Below are 17,168 nucleotides of genomic sequence, written 5' to 3'. Positions count from 1 at the left end.
GGAGTCTGGTGCCTGATTAGGGTTTGAACTCAGTCCCTGCAGCTGCCACTGCCTTGGGGGCTGAAGGACAGATCCACTCCCCCCACCTCACCCTCCCCAGCAGCACCTTTGCCCCCACGGGGTCTTCTCCGCTTCCGCTTGCTTCCGTGTCCGGTCCTCCTCAGGGTGAGTTCTGGAGAAGGGCCCTGCCTCGGGGCTGGGGGCAAAGGAGCAGGGATCAAAGGCCGGAAAGCTCACAACTCTCCTTTTGGAGCCATCTCTTCCAGAACCCCTGGAGTCTGAGCCCCCAGGACAGCGACCACTCCTCTCTTCATTGTTGTGTCCCGGTGTCCTGCATGGGCCGGGAGGCCGGGCATCTTCCAGGCGCTGCCCGCTCCCTCCTCCCCCTCACTGTGCCCACCCCAGATCTCACTCCTTCCCGCAGGGCTGGACTCTGAGGGGCTCTGGGGGGCCCAGGGAGGCCCGTGTGTGTGTGTGTGTGTGTGTGTGTGTGTGTGTGTGTGTGTGTGTAGATGCGTGATGAAGTGAGAGAGTGTGGGGTGTAGAGAACTAGCTTTTATTTTTTTTCCTAGCACCTACTCTTTATACCAGGTATTTATACCTTATAAATCCTATTTTACTGGCATGACACCCCTTTGGAAAGGAAACTGAGGCTCAGGGATATAAAGTGGCATCTGCAAGTTCACATAGCCCCTGTCCGCCCCACTCCCCATCCCGTCTGCATTCTGCCTAAAATCCGCAGCCTCTCTGGTTGGCAGAAAGTGGACCCAAGTTTTTTGCAGCGCCGTGAGCAGCCGGTGCCTGGGCAGGCAGTGTAGACACGCGGTGGGCATGCTAGGCTGAGGTGGCCTGAGCAGAGTGACTGGGGGCCCATGCGCTGTGACTCTTCTGTCCCTCCGGTGAGCCCTGCGTGTGGCCGGCTTTCCCCGGCCCAGCTGTGGTGTGGAGGCAGGAGAGCGGTGGCCTGCTCAAGGTCTTGGGTGGTTTTTTTGTTTGGGGGGATTTTTGTGGTAAATAAGTATAATGTAAAAATTGCCATTTTTTTTTCCGTATATAATTCAGCAGCATTAAGTACCTTGACGGTGTTGTGCGAGCAGCCCCATTATTTCCAAAATGCGGTTTTCATCACCCCAAACTCGACATCCATGAGGCAGCAGCTCCCCGTTCCCACTCCTCCCTGCCCCGGGGAGCCCTCAGATGTTCCCTGTCTCTGGGAAGGTGCCTATTCTAGACACTGCGTGGAAGCAGACCGTCTGTGTCCCTCCTGTTGTACCTCTTTCGCTTGGCGTGATGTTTTCCAAGTTTCTCCATGGTGTAGCACATGTCAGCACTTCATTCCTTTTTATGTCTAAGTGATATTTCAGTGCACGCATAAGACCCCATCTTGTTTTGTCCATTTACTTGGTGAGGTTTTTCAGAATGTAAACAATGTAAGTCAGTCATTAATCGTTTACAATCTGGATATTTACAGAATGGTGCAGATTTCCGGTTTCTTCTAAACACTGGGAATGCATGATCTGGTTTCCTGGTAGCTCACGGTCCCACCTGCCCGGCCACTTCCCTGCCTAGCCGAGGGCAGCATCTGAGCAGAGGGAAGCAGGGTGCTCCGAGCAGAGCTCATACCTGGGGCTGGCCGGCTGAGCAACACAGGTGCACAGTCCCGGGGCGAGGGGCTCCGCAGCTCCAAGATTGCTGACCACCCTGGGCTCCTGAGCTGCAAGAGGCTGGGGAGTAGGCATCCCTCCTCTGTCCCCCACCCCCTCCCAGAGAGGTTTAGGGCAAGGAAGTTACCTCTTCCCAGGAGGTAAGGGGGTCAGGGTGGCAGGCGGTTGGGAGGCCACTTCTGAGCCTGTACAGGGGTGGGGCACTATGAGAGGCTGTGGGCCCAATGCCCATGCTGAGCGCTGGGACATTGGCTCACTGTGTGCCAGGCCCGGTGCCCTCCTAGTAACCCCTTCTCTTGGAGGAGGACGAAGCCCTCCAAGGTCAAATAGCTGGCCTATTGGAGATGGTGCCGGGCGTGAAGTCTCAGCTCCAGGGTGGGCTAAGAATGGGCTCCTGCTAGAGCAAACAGGAGCTCATGTGATCAGCCAGTCTGGGTGTCCGTCCTGGCCTTCCAACTCCTCAGCTCCAGAAGGCTTCTCCAGCACCAGATCCTGTCCTGGTGGGAGGTGGGCAGCTGTCAGGACTCAGCCCAGGCCAGGCTAAGGAGGCCTGAAGTATCCCCAGGAGGGAGGGACACCAGCTTCCTCAGGGCTGTGACTGCTTCCTTCCTAGGGACAGTGGAGGAAGCCTGCTCTGAGGAGGCAGCATTGAGCCAGGCCTAGAAAGCAGACTCAAATGTTCTGAGCTGGAAGCAATATATGCAGGCAGACAGCAGAGCCCAAGCAGAGGCCTGGAGACTCGAGGCCCTGCGGTGACCAGCAGAGGGGGACAGGGCTTCAGAAGTCCTGGGACTAAGAACTCAGCGGGCCGGGAGTCTGTCCTATGTTGTTGTGTATTACTCTGGGCTGTGGAGAACAGGAAAGTTTTGGGGTGATGAAAAAGGTGGGGTGGAGACCTGAGTGGGGCTGAGGGGAGGGAGGGCAGCCGCTGACTCCCCTGTGGTTCAGTAACGTTCCTTGGTCCCTCCAGGAGGGCTGGCACCTGGGTTGTCATCATGACTCTGTTTCCCAGCCTGGGACTGGGACTGGACCAGCCTGCAGTAGGTGCTCAGTAAATGCTGCTGAGTAATTTGTTCATTCCACAGCCATCTAGCTCGGTCGCTGGAGATGCTGCGGGAGGAGAACCTGGCACTTCTGTGATGGAGGAGAAGGGGGAGGCGGATGGGTGGTGAGGGCCCAGAGGTTGCAGGCCGGGCGTAGGGTGGGGACGGACTCTGGGGTGAAGCGGGGCCAGCAGGGAAGCTGTGGGGCGGTGAGCCTGAAGCTGACCTGCAGGAGGATGCGGGGAGCAGTGGCTGCCCAGAGGAAGAAGAGGAGAAGGAGGAGGAGGGGCAGCCTGGCCCAGGGGACCTGCGGCAGCTGAGGGGGAGGGGTGCCACTTCACCGCGGCCTTTCCCATCCCCCTCTGCCCGGGGCTCGGCGGCTTGATGGGCAGCTCGGCCCCGCCCCCGGGCGGCCGGGAGCCCAGCGATTGGTTGGGGCGCTAGAGCCGCTCGGTCGCCATGGGGACACTCTGGTGGTGCGCGTGCCCAATGCCCAACCCCGGGGACTAAATCTTCATAATCTGCTGCCTGGGAGAGTGGGGGTGGGGTCTTGAGCGACCCTGGCCTGGGGGAAGGGGTGGCCTGGGAGGCGGTCAGGTCTCGCCGTGGCAGCCCCTCCCCCAGCCACCCTGGGTGCTGGTGCCGAGTAGCCTGGGCACCTGGGCGCCACCGGGAACCACGCGGTACTCACCTGACAGTGACCCCGGGAGCTCGAGGAGCTTTGGCCTCTGCCTCTGCCGTCTCAGCTGATCAAGCAGGAGGCTGGGCCTGGACTCGGGAGAGGGGCCTGGAATTTTATCGGAAAATGTCTAGCCCCTTCGTTCAAGTTTGTCTCTCCGGATTCCCCAGGCAGTGCTGTGCTCTCCACAGCAGGGGGCGCCCGCAGCAGAGCTTTGTTGGGCTGTCACCTCTGGAAGGCAGTGGTGGCCCACTGAGGTCCAGGGAATGCAGACCCCAGACACTGCAGCCCTGGCTGGGGCTGTCCAAGGCCACATGGCCTGGCACCAGAGGCGGCTGTGGGGGACAGGCTGTGTGTGGGTAGGCTGGCAGGACTACTGGGCCTGCTTGCAGCATGGAGTGGGTAACTGAGGGGTGGGGCGCACAGTGGGGCATTAACCCTTTCTCCTTAGCAAGCCTGCTTGGGGGAGAGGGTGTGAAGGGGCGAGGCAGTGGTGAGTTAAAGGAAGCGGTGGTGCTGGTCCGGCCCCAAGCGACCTCTGGGGAGTCCAAGGACCTCTGGCAAGCAGCAGGCTGGTCGGACTTGAGGCTGCAGCCACTCATGGCTAGGCCCTGGAAGCTGGGCCTCCCTGGAGCCTGGGTGTAGTGGCGTGGGGGTGGAGTGTGGGAGACCAGCATGGCCTGCACCCCCCATGGCTGCTCCTGCCCTGACGGCCTGGGCAGGGGGACCCTGCATCAGGTGGGGGCAGAGCTAGCTGCTCGGAGCCCCTAAAGGGGACCGCTGTGCTCACCTCCTACCCAGAGATGCTGGTGTAGACAAGATGGGGCCAGTATTCCCTGTGGCTGCTGTGGCCATGACACCCCTGGGGGCTTTAGGGGACAGTAGGTGCTGCGCTGGAGCCTTACACCCAGGCCTCTCGTTCCAGATGACTCCTCCTCTGAGAGTGGCAGTGGCAATGGTTCCTCCACCCTGAACCCATCCACCTCGAGCAGCACGCAGGGCGACCCTGCCTTCCCAGAGATGAATGGCAACGGCGCTGTGGCCCCCATGGACTTCACCGCCACCTCCGAAGATCAACCCATCAACCTGTGCGACAAGCTCCCTCCAGGCACGGCGCTCGGCACACCCTCCTACCCCTCCGATGGCTGCGGCACCGATGGACTGCGGAGCCGTGTCAAGTATGGGGTGAAGACCACCCCTGAGGTGTGTGGGGCTGTGGGCCCCCCCAGAACCATGAGCCTCCTCCTTCCCGTGCAGGGCAGAGTGGTGGAGGCTGACATGAAATCATCTGTGTCCAGAGCTGTGATGCCGAGGCTGCTATGCCCTGTGTTCTGTGGAGGCTCTGGAATGAGATCACACAGGGTGTGACCTTCTTTAAGCATGTGTCACCAGCTGTGAAGAAGCCTTAGTGGAGGTGGTGGGTGATGTGTGGCCTGTCCCCTCTATCCCAGAACAAAGTCGGCTGCAAATTCGGCAGCATGGGGCTGTACTGAGCACGGAGGCCCTGCCTTTCGTGGCTACTTTGCATGTTTTTCCCCGTTTTGCAGATGGTGCAGAGAAAGAACAAGGCCTCTGAAGCCCCAGGGATGTGACTGTTTGAAATTAGGTAGATCAGGCTGATGGGTACACATGGGGGAAGGGCGGCCAATGCCGGTGCTCCCCCCACCAAGCACTCCCCGCTGCCTTCAGGCCCTCCCCCACACTTCTGCAAGCTGCCTCTGGGCCACTAAGGTTTCCTGCAGTGGTACGCTGAAGCACTGGGCACAGGTACTCTCTCAGCAGTTTTCTCCTGCCAGGGCTGCAGGGCCAGAGGTGACTTTGGGAGCCCTGCACCCCTGTACCCAGCCATGTACCCCTACACAGTTTCCTCCCCTTCCCTGGGCCGCCTGCTGCTGCAGAGAGCATGAGGTGGGGGCCAGGCCTTGCCTCTGATGGCCTGTTTCACGGGAGAATTCTTTACAGATGAGTGCGTGTTCAGTTGTCACTGTGTGTCTGAGCTCAGGCCACGGAGCAGGTGCAGACCAGGCCGCTCCCTGCACTGAGCAGAGGGCTGCAGAGGGGGAGTCCGCTGCCATGACCCCAGGCCACATGTGGGCCACGGAAATAAGAAGGGGCATCGGTGCCACCCGCAGCTTGTGTCTTGTGGTTCTGCCTCCTCTGGCCCCAGCAGAGGCTTGGCTAGGGAATGGCTTGGGAATGTGACTTGCCCAAGGCCCGGGAGGTCTTCTGACCTTCCACGGCAAGTCTGGCATGATCCAGCAGGAGGCTGGAGGACCTGGGTGTCTCTGTGTACAGATCAAGAGCTGAGCACCAGGCCTGGGGCCCTGGGAGGGCTGACCCCTTGTGGACAGTCACAGGAAGCCCGATGGTGGCAGCTACTGTGGGTCTGGGCGCCTGTCCATGTCCATCTTCATTTGTTTGCTCTACAGCAAGAGCGGTGTTCCCCAGAAGAGGCTTATTCTGGGAGGAGTTCCCGTGGTGGGAAAAGACAGCAGGGTTTCTCTGCTGGTGGGCCAAGCCTGGTTCCCACTCCCCCTTCCTCCACACACCCTCTGTGTGGGGCCTCACAGGGCTCCCTGGGGGGCGGCAACAGACAGGAGAACCCCAGCCTGGGAGCTTCGGGAATGTACTCTGCCTAATGGACCTGTCGCCTTGGCTGGTTCCTTCTCCCAGCCCATCTGCTCCTCCTCCCTGACAGCATGCTTGCCGCCTGCGTGACAGCTCGGTTGCCAGCTCAGGGTTGCCGCCCCTTGGGATCAGGGAGGAAAACCCTAAAGCCAGAACCATTCTTGGCAGAACCAGAAGAGGCTGGCTGGTGGTGGGACCCCTTCCTGTGTCTGCCTGTTCCCTGCATGATGTGGTGGGTCCTGGTGTGGGCACAGCTGCCCAGGACAGCGCTGACACCCCTGCTTGGTGCCTCCGGGGCCCCGGGCCTCTGCTGGCACTGCTGTGGGCAGGCAGTCCTGCCTCTGGCCACGCAGGGAGGGGAGGCGACACAGGCCCTCGAAACTGTGGCTTGTGCGGCAGCCAGGTGTGCTCACCATCCCAGTCCCTTAAGCTCACCATGGTGGTCAGACGGAAAGCGGGCCCAGTCTGACCCTCTGGCCCTTGCCTCTCTCAGTCGCCCCCTTACAGCTCTGGGAGCTATGATTCTATTAAGACTGAGGTCAGTGGCTGCCCTGAGGACCTGACAGTGGGCCGGGCCCCCACAGCAGATGACGACGATGACGACCATGATGACCACGAGGACAATGACAAGATGAATGACTCTGAGGGCATGGACCCTGAGCGCCTCAAGGCCTTCAATGTGAGCACCGGTGAGGGATGGGCAGGGTGGGGACCACAGCCACGGCCAGCCCTTCCCACAGCCCATGTCTCCCACAGATGTTCGTGCGGCTCTTTGTGGATGAGAACTTGGACCGCATGGTGCCCATCTCCAAGCAGCCCAAGGAGAAGATCCAGGCCATCATCGAGTCCTGTAGCCGGCAGTTTCCCGAGTTCCAGGAGCGGGCCCGCAAGCGCATCCGCACGTACCTCAAGTCCTGCCGGCGCATGAAGAAGAACGGCATGGAAATGGTGAGCCCCTCCTCCCTTCCTGCGGGCCTCCAGCCAAGCCCCAGGGCCCCTGGGTGGCCCCTGGGCCAGACAACTGCCCTCCATCCAGCGATCCCGGACACACACAGGGAGCTGGGGCCCAGAACAGCTACTCCGCTACAGAGATTACGGGCCCAGAGCCCACAGCCCAGCCCTGTGTCAGCACTCGTTAGGGCAGGGGTCTAGGTCAGCCCTGACTCAGGATCTTTCCCTGTTCTGCCTGCAGACTAGACCCACACCTCCCCACCTGACCTCGGCCATGGCAGAAAACATCCTGGCAGCTGCCTGTGAGAGCGAGACGAGAAAAGCAGCCAAAAGGATGCGCCTGGAGATCTACCAGTCCTCCCAGGTACCTGCTCTCCAGCAGGGTGAGGGCGCGGCCGGCAGTCATGCTGCAGACCCCCAGCCAGGCCAGCCGAGTGCGGGGGAGTGGGGAGGGACGGCGGGCGATCCTCAGAGCCAGACGGACAGACAGAACGGTGGTGGGGTGAATGCGCCCGGCACACAGGCCCTGCAGTCCTCGGAAGTGTGGCCTCCAGGTGTTTTTAGCTGGGTGGGAACAGATCAACTCTGGCCCCCAGACACATGAGCAGAGTTCTACAGGGCATGGCGCAGGGTCCCAGCGACAAGGGTCAGGACCTGCCACCCTTCTGATTCGTTCACGCTTTCTGCCCCCTCTGCAGGACGAGCCCATCGCCCTGGACAAGCAGCACTCCCGGGACTCCGCAGCCATCACCCACTCCACCTACTCACTGCCAGCCTCCTCCTACTCCCAGGATCCCGTGTACGTCAACGGCGGCCTCAACTACAGTTACCGCGGGTACGGGGCCTTGGGCAGCAACCTGCAGCCCCCTGCCTCCCTCCAAACAGGAAATCACAGTAACGGTGAGTGTTGGGGACCCAGGCTGTCTGGGTACACAGCACAGCCTCAGGGAAGGGGGCCAGGCAGGCAGGGAAGCGGAGGCCAGATGGGAAGGTGAGGAAAACTTCAAGCGGTTAAAACACAAAGCCTGCCCGTCCTTTCTTGTTTCCGAGGCAGCTAGCTCCAGTGCTGGAGTGGATGCCCTGCCGGGCCTCTCCCTGCCTCAGCTCCTCGAGGGCCACCATGAGCCCCGAGTTGCAGCCAAAGCCCTGCTCTACCTGAGCTGCATCCTCTCCACACCCTTGCTTTACCCACGATGACCAAGGCTTAGTGAGGTGGTCACTGGGAATTGGTGGCAGAGCCAGCGTCTAGCCCAGGTACAGCCCAGTTCCGCTGTGGCCTGGCGGGGGGCGGGGGCGGGGGGGGGGGGGAGAGGGCGCACCCGAGTGGCTCTGGGCAGGTTACTGCCTTCTCCAGGCCTGAGCTCATGCCCCTGCACTGTGGAGCCCCCTCTAGGTCCCCTGGGGCCTCAGTGAACCATCCGTTCTCCCTACTCCACCCCCTGAAGCTGGTGATACCCTGGATGCTCCCCATGGTACTTCCCAGGTGCCACTGATGCAGATGGGACACAGACCTCCCTGTGGTATCAGGTGCTACCCTGAGTGGGAACTAGAGTGGGCCCCTCTGGAGTTTGGGGTGGGTGGGGATGAACTCAGGGCCTCTTGGGCTGAGCTGGATTCTGTTGCGTGTGTGATGGGAGCCGCTGATAGGTTTTAAGCAAAGGAGGCTGTGAACTGCACTCTGCCTGCCCCCGTGATGAGATTGGAATCGGAAGGACAGGAAGCAGAAGTTATATGCATGGAGAGTCATTCAAAGACGAAGGGGGGTGAGGAGGAGAGCGGAGGGTGACCCCAGGTTGCCTGAGTAGGTTGGAAGAAGGTGCTGCTCACAGGCCAGGAAACATTGGTTTGAGGTCTTAGCTGAACGTGCCTGAGAGTTCCTCTTAAGCCCTTGTCACTGGCTGCAGGAGACCCCTCACTATTCCTGGGCATCAAGGGAGAGGCTGGCCCCCTACCCATGGCAGAAAGCCCAAAGCCCCCTCTGCTCACCTTGCCCCCTACCACCAGGAAGTGTGTGCAGGTCCCTGGAAGACTCCTGCCTGGGTTTAACTTCTCATCCCTTCCTAATGCCTCTTAACCTAAAATAAGAGGCTGCCTGGCCTTAATCCCCGAAGCTGAAGCCAGAGCGACCAGCCGCAGCAAGAGCAGGGACAGCTGTCCCAGAAGGGCTGCTTTTCTTCCAGGAACAAGAGCCATCTGACAGCCCTGCCGAAAGGGGACCCTGTTATGAGTATCCGAAGACAGGCCCCAGAGCAGGGAGGATAGGGCCCCTGGACCGACATGGCGAGCCTGAGGCTTCACACTTCCCAGGCCACAAGCGATGGGGACCACAGCCCCCCGCCCCGCCCGGTGCCCCACAGCACGGCCTGTCTCAGGGCTGCAGCCGCCAGGGAAGGTTGTGGGCCTGCTGCCCTCTGGGCCCTATTCACACCTGCCAGAGAGGCTCCAACAGCGCCCGGCTCTCCCTTTTTAGGGAGGCAGCTGGCTCTGCTCTGTGCTTCCCAGGGCTTCTGCTGCCTTCTGTAAGCACCCTGCTTCCTTAGATGTGGGCAGGGAAGTCACTGAGGCAGGCATCTGCTCATTCACCTGGGGCAGCCCCTGTCCTGGGAGCACTGGCTCACAGACCAGCAGCTGGAGGAAGACCGCCGGTGGCTGTCCCAGTCCTGCGGCCATCAGCCCCATCAGCCATCCTTCAGTCACACTGGCGCTTTTACAGGGCCGCCCTGCTAGTGGCCCAGAGCACCTTACTGTGCTCATCGGTGGCGGTCAGTGGGAGATCCATCTGAGCTTCCACAGAATCTGTTTGGCCTGCCTTTCCTGGGGGTGCTGGGCGACTTGCGCCCCCTCCCACTCCTCCAGCAACCACCCCTGAATGTCAGCACCCAAGCCTGCAGGAGGATGGCTCCAGAGCAGATGAGCTGCGGGAGATAGGGAGTCTCCTGCCCAGGCCCGAGCTACCATCCAAGAGAGACAGAAGGACAGCTTTGAGCACAGGGCGGAAGAGGACAAGGCTTGGGGATCAGGGAAAGAGGAACCCCAGTATTGGTTCACACCATCTACGGCAGGTGGCTTCAGCCCTCCTCTGGTGTCTGGAGGAGCCACCCCGGGGCCAGCCCTGCAGCATCCAAGAGTTGGCAGAGGCACCCCTGCTCCCAGCCTGTCCCTGTGGCCCTTTGGCCACCCAAAGAGGAATTTACCGCCTGCTTGGCTGCTGTTTCCAGCCAAATCACAGCCCTGTTCCTTCCACTTGCATTTCATTTTAACAGACTTAGCTGCTCCCTTGACTCTCAATTCCAAGGACATCCCTTACTTAGCAAGCCGTTTCCAAGGCTTCCTCCTTGATGTCCATGTGCTCTGGCCAGAGAGGAAACAGCCGCGGTGATGGATGGGCCCATCGCAGACTCCAGACTTCCCCACGAGGGGCTGCATCAGTTCTTTTCAGCGACAGTTTTTTCCACGGTCTCTCCCAGCGTGAGGCTTCCAGCCTAGCGGCCTCCAGTGACCAGAGCTCATCCATCTCTCTCTGTAGTGGCATAGAGGGCCCCTGTAGTGCCCCTGTAGATGCAAGAGTGAGTAGTGGCACTGGCCGCCTGAACCCAAGGGGTCGTGGGGAGACGGCTAGGGAGCATGGGCAGCCGTGGGCAGACGGTCTCCCCGAGGATGCTCCAGCTCCCACACCCCCAGACATGCTCTTCTTTGGCTGTGTCCTGGCTCAACACCTCAAAAGAATGTGTTTCAAATTCTAGGAGCCTCTGTGACTCCTGGGCGCCCATTCAGAAAGCCCTAAAACCTGTCTGGAAGCCCGTTCCCTGTGGGCCTGGCAGCTCCCAGCCGTGCTGAGTTTCACAGGCCTGGCTCAGTCCCCAGCAGCCTCCTCGAGTTCCAAGACTCGGGGATGTCGAACAGGTGCCTGCAGCGTGCCAGAGCAGGCCTTGAGTTCAGGGTCCCAATCCAAAGCCTGCCATGCAGCTATGGAGCAGCCTGGGAGGGGCAAAGGGAGACAACCTGGTGGTCCCCTGCCACACACACTCCTAGGATGTTTCAGAAGACTTTGGGCTCCTTTGCTGCTGCCATCATTCAGAGGCCAGAGGGGACTTCTCCAGATAGCACCCCTGGGTCCTGTCCTGACCACCCCCGCCCTCACACACCTGCCCCACCGCATCAGCCTTCCCCTCACTCGGCCATGGAAGACCCCCACAGAGGAGGGTGGGGGAGATTTCAGGGTGCCATGGTTCATCAGAAACAGGCTTAGCATCCACGGCCCCTTCCCCCAACCTGGCACTCCCAGTCACTCCCCCTCAGAATGTAGTCACTCTCCGGCTGGCCTAGCCCTAACCTCTCCCCAGCCAAGCAAGGCACCTGGCATTTCTTCTCCCCTCCCTTTTCTGAGCACACACACTGCTATTTCTTTTCCCAGTCTTCTGTGGTTCCACTCTGGCCTCTAGAGCTTTCCACTCACTCATGCCTCTTGGGGTGAGGTGCCTGCTTACCTGCAGGTGTCCTGAATACCCTCTCCCTGGAAAGCCACCCCGTCAGGGGACCAACAGCACACAGCCATCTGCACGGCACAGGCCACCACCAAGGGCCCTTCTCACGGGGTCGGGCCCACACTTCCCTCAGCTGCCGCCAGCTCTCACGGGAAGCTCTGCTTTACCCCAGGGAGGGGAGTCTGGGGAGCACCGTCCACCTGCGGTCCTCAGAAAGCTCCACAGTTGTAAGCAGAGGTGTGAGTGGGGCCAGGGAGCTAGAGTCAGAGCCCCTGGCCACGGGCCACCCTGCTCATGTGACCCAGGGCAAACCTCCCACCACCAGGCCTCCCCAACTTCCACCTATCGACCATAAGGTCTCCTTCCCCGCCGGACTGCCCTGAGGGTTCGCAGAGAACCCGACGTCTCATCTGCTGGTACCAGGCCCCATTCTAGGCACTAGGGTTCAGCTGCTGAGGCCAGAGCGCCTGAGCCACAGCAGGCCCCCAAGACGACACACAGAGGGACATCCCCTCCCGGATGCCATGTGAGTGTTCAGCTCCCCTCCTCACCTACGCTCTCCTCTCCACAGGGCCCACCGACCTCAGCATGAAAGGCGGGGCCACCACGGCCTCCAGCACACCCACGCCCACGCCCTCCAGCAACAGCACCAGCAGGACCATGCCCGCTGCCCAGCTCAGCCCCACAGAGATCAGCGCCGTGCGGCAGCTCATCGCCGGCTACCGAGAGTCTGCCGCCTTCCTGCTGCGCTCCGCGGACGAACTGGAAAACCTCATTTTACAGCAGAACTGACCCCGCGGCACGTGGAGTGCACTACCCTGGGGAAGGAGGCTGTCCCGGCCCGGCTTCTTGCCTCACCACTTGGTACATTTTGTTTTTTTGAAAGAGGTGGGATCCAAAAGAGCTGTTTCTAGCCACACACCAAGCACCTGCGACTTTGGGCACAAGGACACTTTTTTTTGGAATCTCACCACACGGGTGCTCTGACCTGCTTGGAAGAGGCCAATGGGGCAGCTTTGGAAGGGCTGGGGCTCCCCTGACAAGGCGCTGGGGACGCAGCTCTATTTAGAATCATCTTCGTGGACCCTGATGTTAGAATCCCACCCCCAGATAATTACCTTTCAAGTCTTAGGTGAGCAGAATTGCATATTTATTGAGAAAAACAAAGTGGACCCTTTCTTCCTCTCCCCTTAGTAATTTATTTTTCTGAAAATGGATTCTTTTGTGTTTGTACAGATTGCCAGTCTATGTCTGTCTGATCAGAAGGATGTATCCCTGTGCCCTAACATTCCGTATCACTACACTGGCATGGGCTGGGGGCCAGCAGGGCGGGGTGCGGGGAGGCAGGCGCCGAGCGGGCTGTCCTCCCGCGTGTCCAGCACCGCCAAGCCGGAGGACCTCACCCACACCCAATGCGAAGCAAAGACAAAAATGGCTCCCGTACCCCCATTCCACAGATGCCCCAGTCACATGGTCTCCTGTATTCTACCTCACACTCCAGCGTGGGCTTTTTCCAGGATGTGCCCTGAGCCCGTTCTGAATGGCTATCTATCTCCCGACTCCCCCACACAAGGTGTCTGCCTGGGAGGTAAGTCCAGAGGGGTGGCCAGGACCTGGAGCCCAGAGAGGGCTGCGACCCTCACAAGCAGCAACTTGCAGCCCCTTGGCCCCAACCCTCCTGGCTGCTCGGCAGGACAGAGTGCTAGGGGAGAGCAGCTGCTCCGCAGGGCCCTTGCTCTCACCTGCCCCCAGGGAGCCAGGTCTGAACACTTCTCCACACAGACCCAGGGCCCTCAGACACCTGCCAGAAAGGGCCTGTTTCTTCAGGGTGGGCCCCCAGCTGTCATGCAGCCACCGAATAGGAAAAGCAGCTGTAAGCTCCTGGTCGGACTGCAACTCCTGTCCTCTGCCCCCGGAGCTGGAGTAAAGGGAACATCGATAGAAGTAGAGAAGCCACTTGGGTTCTCCGAGGACCTGCCCTTCTGCAGGGGCCAGTCCTGGAAGAAACCCACAATCCCTGGAGTGTGAAAAAGGGCAGAAAGAAAAGGCTGGCCTGGTTTCCTTCCTCCCCAGTAGGCACTTCCTCTTGCTCAGTGCAATACCTACCAGTGCTGCTAAAACCAGGGACTCACCCGGACCTCAGAAGGCCCCCGGGGCCTCTCCATGCAACACTCCGTAGCCATGACAGCAGCTCTCTGCTGCCCGCCCCTGCCCAGAGCCAGCAGAAGCCCTCTGTTGCCTTTCCTCCCTCAGAGCAAAGAGGCCCCAGGGGAGCCAGGGCTGCGTGGACCCCAGGACGGCCACAGCCACTAGACCCCAGAGCAGGTACCCCTTCCCAAACCAGCTTCCTGCAGCTACCTGCTCCCCAGCACTATGGCAGACCACCCTCAGGAGGGCCAGGGAGGGGCTCCTGCATGGATGCCCCACCCCGCCTCAGACCCATGCCTGAGCTGTGGGCCTTGGAGTCACTGAAAGGTAGGGTGCCCCTCCCCGTGCTTGCTTCCAGCCCCCAGTAGTTGGGGGCGGTCTTTCTCAAGTGGCCTCCAACGCCCCACCCAGCCACACCACCTCTGCCTTCCATCTGACCAATCTCCAGGCCTCTCTGGTCAGGACCAGGACACCCGAGTCTCCCCCCTTAGCACAGCACAAGCTCCAGTGCCCAAGGCCTGTCCCCCACCCCAACCATCCACACATTCAGCCCCACCTGCTCAGTGCTACTCCCAGACGTCTCAATTTATGTAAATATTTGTGTGTGTGAACAATACTACAAAGTAATCAGTAGGTCTTTTGCAAAATGTTACCCCAGGCAATTTGTGAGAATCTTAATGTTAAAAACTGGCAGAGACAATCGCCACCTTAGAATTCTTGATACCAACTGCTTAACTTGTCATTCCCCCTCCCAGAAACAGGCTCCCTAGCCAGGCTAGGATGCAGTGCTTTCCTCACAGACTGGAGTGAGAAGGGCTGGGAGGGGCTGCTGCCACCACCCCACAGGAGGGATTAGATCGCAAGATCATCCTAAATGTTGGTGTGAGAGTCCCGCTTTCCTGAGCAGGCCACCTCAGCCTGCGCAGGCGCACTGGTGTGAGAGGAAGGCCTTGCGGGCCGGGGCTCCCCACGGCCCCTCTGGGACAGTGGATTCTGCCACAGTGCCCTTGCCACCTCTGTGGGCTCCTTCCCTGTGACGGCAGAATCAGGAGCAAGTCACTGTGTGCAAACAGTACTCTGTTAGTTCTTTCAGTCAGGGAACTTGTTCTGTTTTGCTTCAGTTTTCAAAGATGCAGTTTCGACCCCTCCCCCCTGCTCCTGACTTGGAGAGCACCGAAGAGCTGGGTCTGCAGGACCTAGCTCACTGCTGTCCCACCCCCATCCCAGTCCTCACCCTCACCCCAGGGACTGCCTTCTCCCAAAGGGAGCTTCCAACGCCCTGCCCCACAGCCATTTAAAATTCTCACAGAGGGCCTCAGGGCACAAATTCTCCATTGGGGATCCTAAGCTAAAAGGTAACTCAAGAGTAGAAGACACCAATTCAGTCTTTGCAGGGGGCTAAATCCAGCAGAAGGGTAGAATCAGGAGAAATGGGAATTTGGTCTTCATGGTAGACATCTATAGACCAGTAATGGTGTGACCCATCTGAAATTCATTTTACCGTCACCTCCAGTACAGTCTGTACCCCAGGACCGTGTTGGGCGGGAGGGGGACAGGAGGGGGCTAGCAGGGTTTTCAAGGATTTCAAACAGGTGGAACCCGGCCATCCCTATTCCTAAGGGCCACTTACGACTCCAGGGGTGGTTACAGGATTAACTACCAGTTCATTTTCAAAATGCTGCTTTGAACTCAGAGGGTTGATACTTTTAATTTGTAATTTTTTGTAAAACTTTTTACAAGATAGTAAAGTATTTCACCAGAATACCAGTTTCAATCCGTCCATGGTCTGATTTTTATATAATTTAGTGGTGCTTTAGAAACTTTGTTTTTGTTGTTTCTGAGCGAAACAGCTCAATCCTTTTTCGCCTGTATCTACCTAAGACCAATGTGAACCTTTGTATTTTTGCTCCTAATTTTGGACTCAGTGAAAGTGTACTGTTTACATGTACAGACGCCCCAGTCCCTGTGTGTTCTGCAAGACTCGCTCTTGAGGAGGAAGGTGCACCTCACTAAGCTCATCTGCTTAGCAAAGCCACAAAACAAAAACCTCTCTTTTTACCTGTGTTTCCACCTAAAAACAAAAACGAAAACCCTACACCACACAGAACTCAAGATTTGCTGAAAAATACTTTTTCTAAGCTCAGAAAAATCTCCGTGCGGCAGATGGCCCATATGCCTTTGTGGTGTGGTCCATTAGGAGCAGGGGGCAGCGCCGAGATGTCCCAGCAGCTGCGGGGGGCGGGGGGACCTGTGTGGACTCCAGGAGCATGCAAGCAGGACTTCACGGCAGAGCTGTGGGGTAGTGGAGGTCTCCCAGCAGTTTGGCTGGGGTGTGGGGGTGGGGGTAGGGAGGTGGTTCGAGGTGACTCGTGGGACCTTCAAGGTCAAGCCACCTAGGATTTAGGGATAACCCAAGAGGCTGTCAATCCTCCAGTATAAATTAGACATGTTTGGGGAGAGTGTGAGTTTCTTATTGGAGATGAGGTTTTAGGACTTCCCCGTGCAGATGGTACAAGCATTCCTTCAGGGTTCCCCCCTGGAGGCAGCTTGCTCTGGAAGCCTGACCTCTGAGGAGGGGCAGGGGGCTCCAGACGGTAAGCATATGGCACTTAAGACAAACCGCGGATGGCACCAACTTTTAAAGGTGACTCTTTATTACTTAATCAAAGGCTACACCTCTAAATTATATTTTTACAGATATGCACCTATGCAACTTAACGTGGCTCTTCTAAGCAGGTGATGACTTCCTCCTCGATGCTCTATTAAAAATTGTGTTCTATATAGTGAGTTTTTTCCAGTAAATGTGGCTTAATATTTTAATTCTTAGAATGTGTCTTCTCTATGTGATGCAACTAAATTCTGTTTGTTTGTGGAATGACTAGCACAGGCCAAGTCCCTCTCCCTCACTTAACAAAAGACCAATGAGCTGTTAATCGAGCTGTTATCTCCATGGTATTACTTGCTAAATGCACTGATTTCATAAGTATGTGGAATCCTTTTTCTTTTGAATCTGTATATCATATATAAGACTGAATCTACTTAATAAACACTGAATAACAAACCAGATGCTTCATTCCCACCGTGTCCTCTCAACAGCCCCGCCAGCCAGCTCTCTTCCTTGCACACCTGTGGAGGGCGGCACCGACCTGCCCTTCTGCTAGTAAGGAGACCACCTTTCCCAGCCGGCGCGCTAGCCCACCATGGAAGGCCCTCGGTAAACTTTCCTCAAATGAGTAAGCCTGTCATTTCTTTTCACACCTAGCCCATTGGAAAGAGAAGGAAACGAAACTTTACTAACACTCGCCGGGTGGCAGGCGCAGGTGGCCCATTCCCGGGGATGCCCACCAGTACCCCTGCAGACATGCGGCCCCCCTGCTCCTCCGGCCCCACTGAAACCAGGCTCATGCGCACCGGCCCCTCAGTGCTGGCTTGGAAGACTGAGGGCTGTTAACCTGCAACACTTGATGTTCCGTTTGTCCCAAAACTCCTGAGCCCTCCTTAAGGGAAAAGGGCTGTTTACTTGTACACAGACTTTTTTTTATCCTGCATATATCATTTAGGCTACACCTTG

At 58.5% G+C, this 17,168-nt stretch overlaps 1 protein-coding gene across 4 annotated transcripts in view; it reads left to right on the top strand.

Annotated features, from left to right (window-relative positions):
* Positions 1-16,661, top strand: part of NOL4L (nucleolar protein 4 like) — a 130,606-nt gene extending 113,945 nt beyond the window's left edge. For all 4 annotated transcript variants that reach the window (XM_059406775.1, XM_059406776.1, XM_059406779.1 and 1 more), the window contains 6 exons: positions 4,312-4,589; positions 6,508-6,693; positions 6,771-6,962; positions 7,207-7,329; positions 7,664-7,865; positions 12,021-16,661. In XM_059406775.1, coding sequence (XP_059262758.1) covers positions 4,312-4,589; positions 6,508-6,693; positions 6,771-6,962; positions 7,207-7,329; positions 7,664-7,865; positions 12,021-12,241 — 1,202 coding nt within the window. In that variant the 3' untranslated portion in view covers positions 12,242-16,661. The remainder of the gene's footprint in view (positions 1-4,311; positions 4,590-6,507; positions 6,694-6,770; positions 6,963-7,206; positions 7,330-7,663; positions 7,866-12,020) is intronic.
* Positions 16,662-17,168: the final 507 nt, after the last annotated feature.

This window comes from Mustela nigripes, chromosome 7 (genome assembly GCF_022355385.1).
Source record: "Mustela nigripes isolate SB6536 chromosome 7, MUSNIG.SB6536, whole genome shotgun sequence".
Lineage (NCBI taxonomy): Eukaryota > Metazoa > Chordata > Mammalia > Carnivora > Mustelidae > Mustela > Mustela nigripes.
The sequence above is the reverse complement of the archived record's forward strand: the minus strand, read 5'-3'. Positions and strand labels throughout refer to the sequence as shown.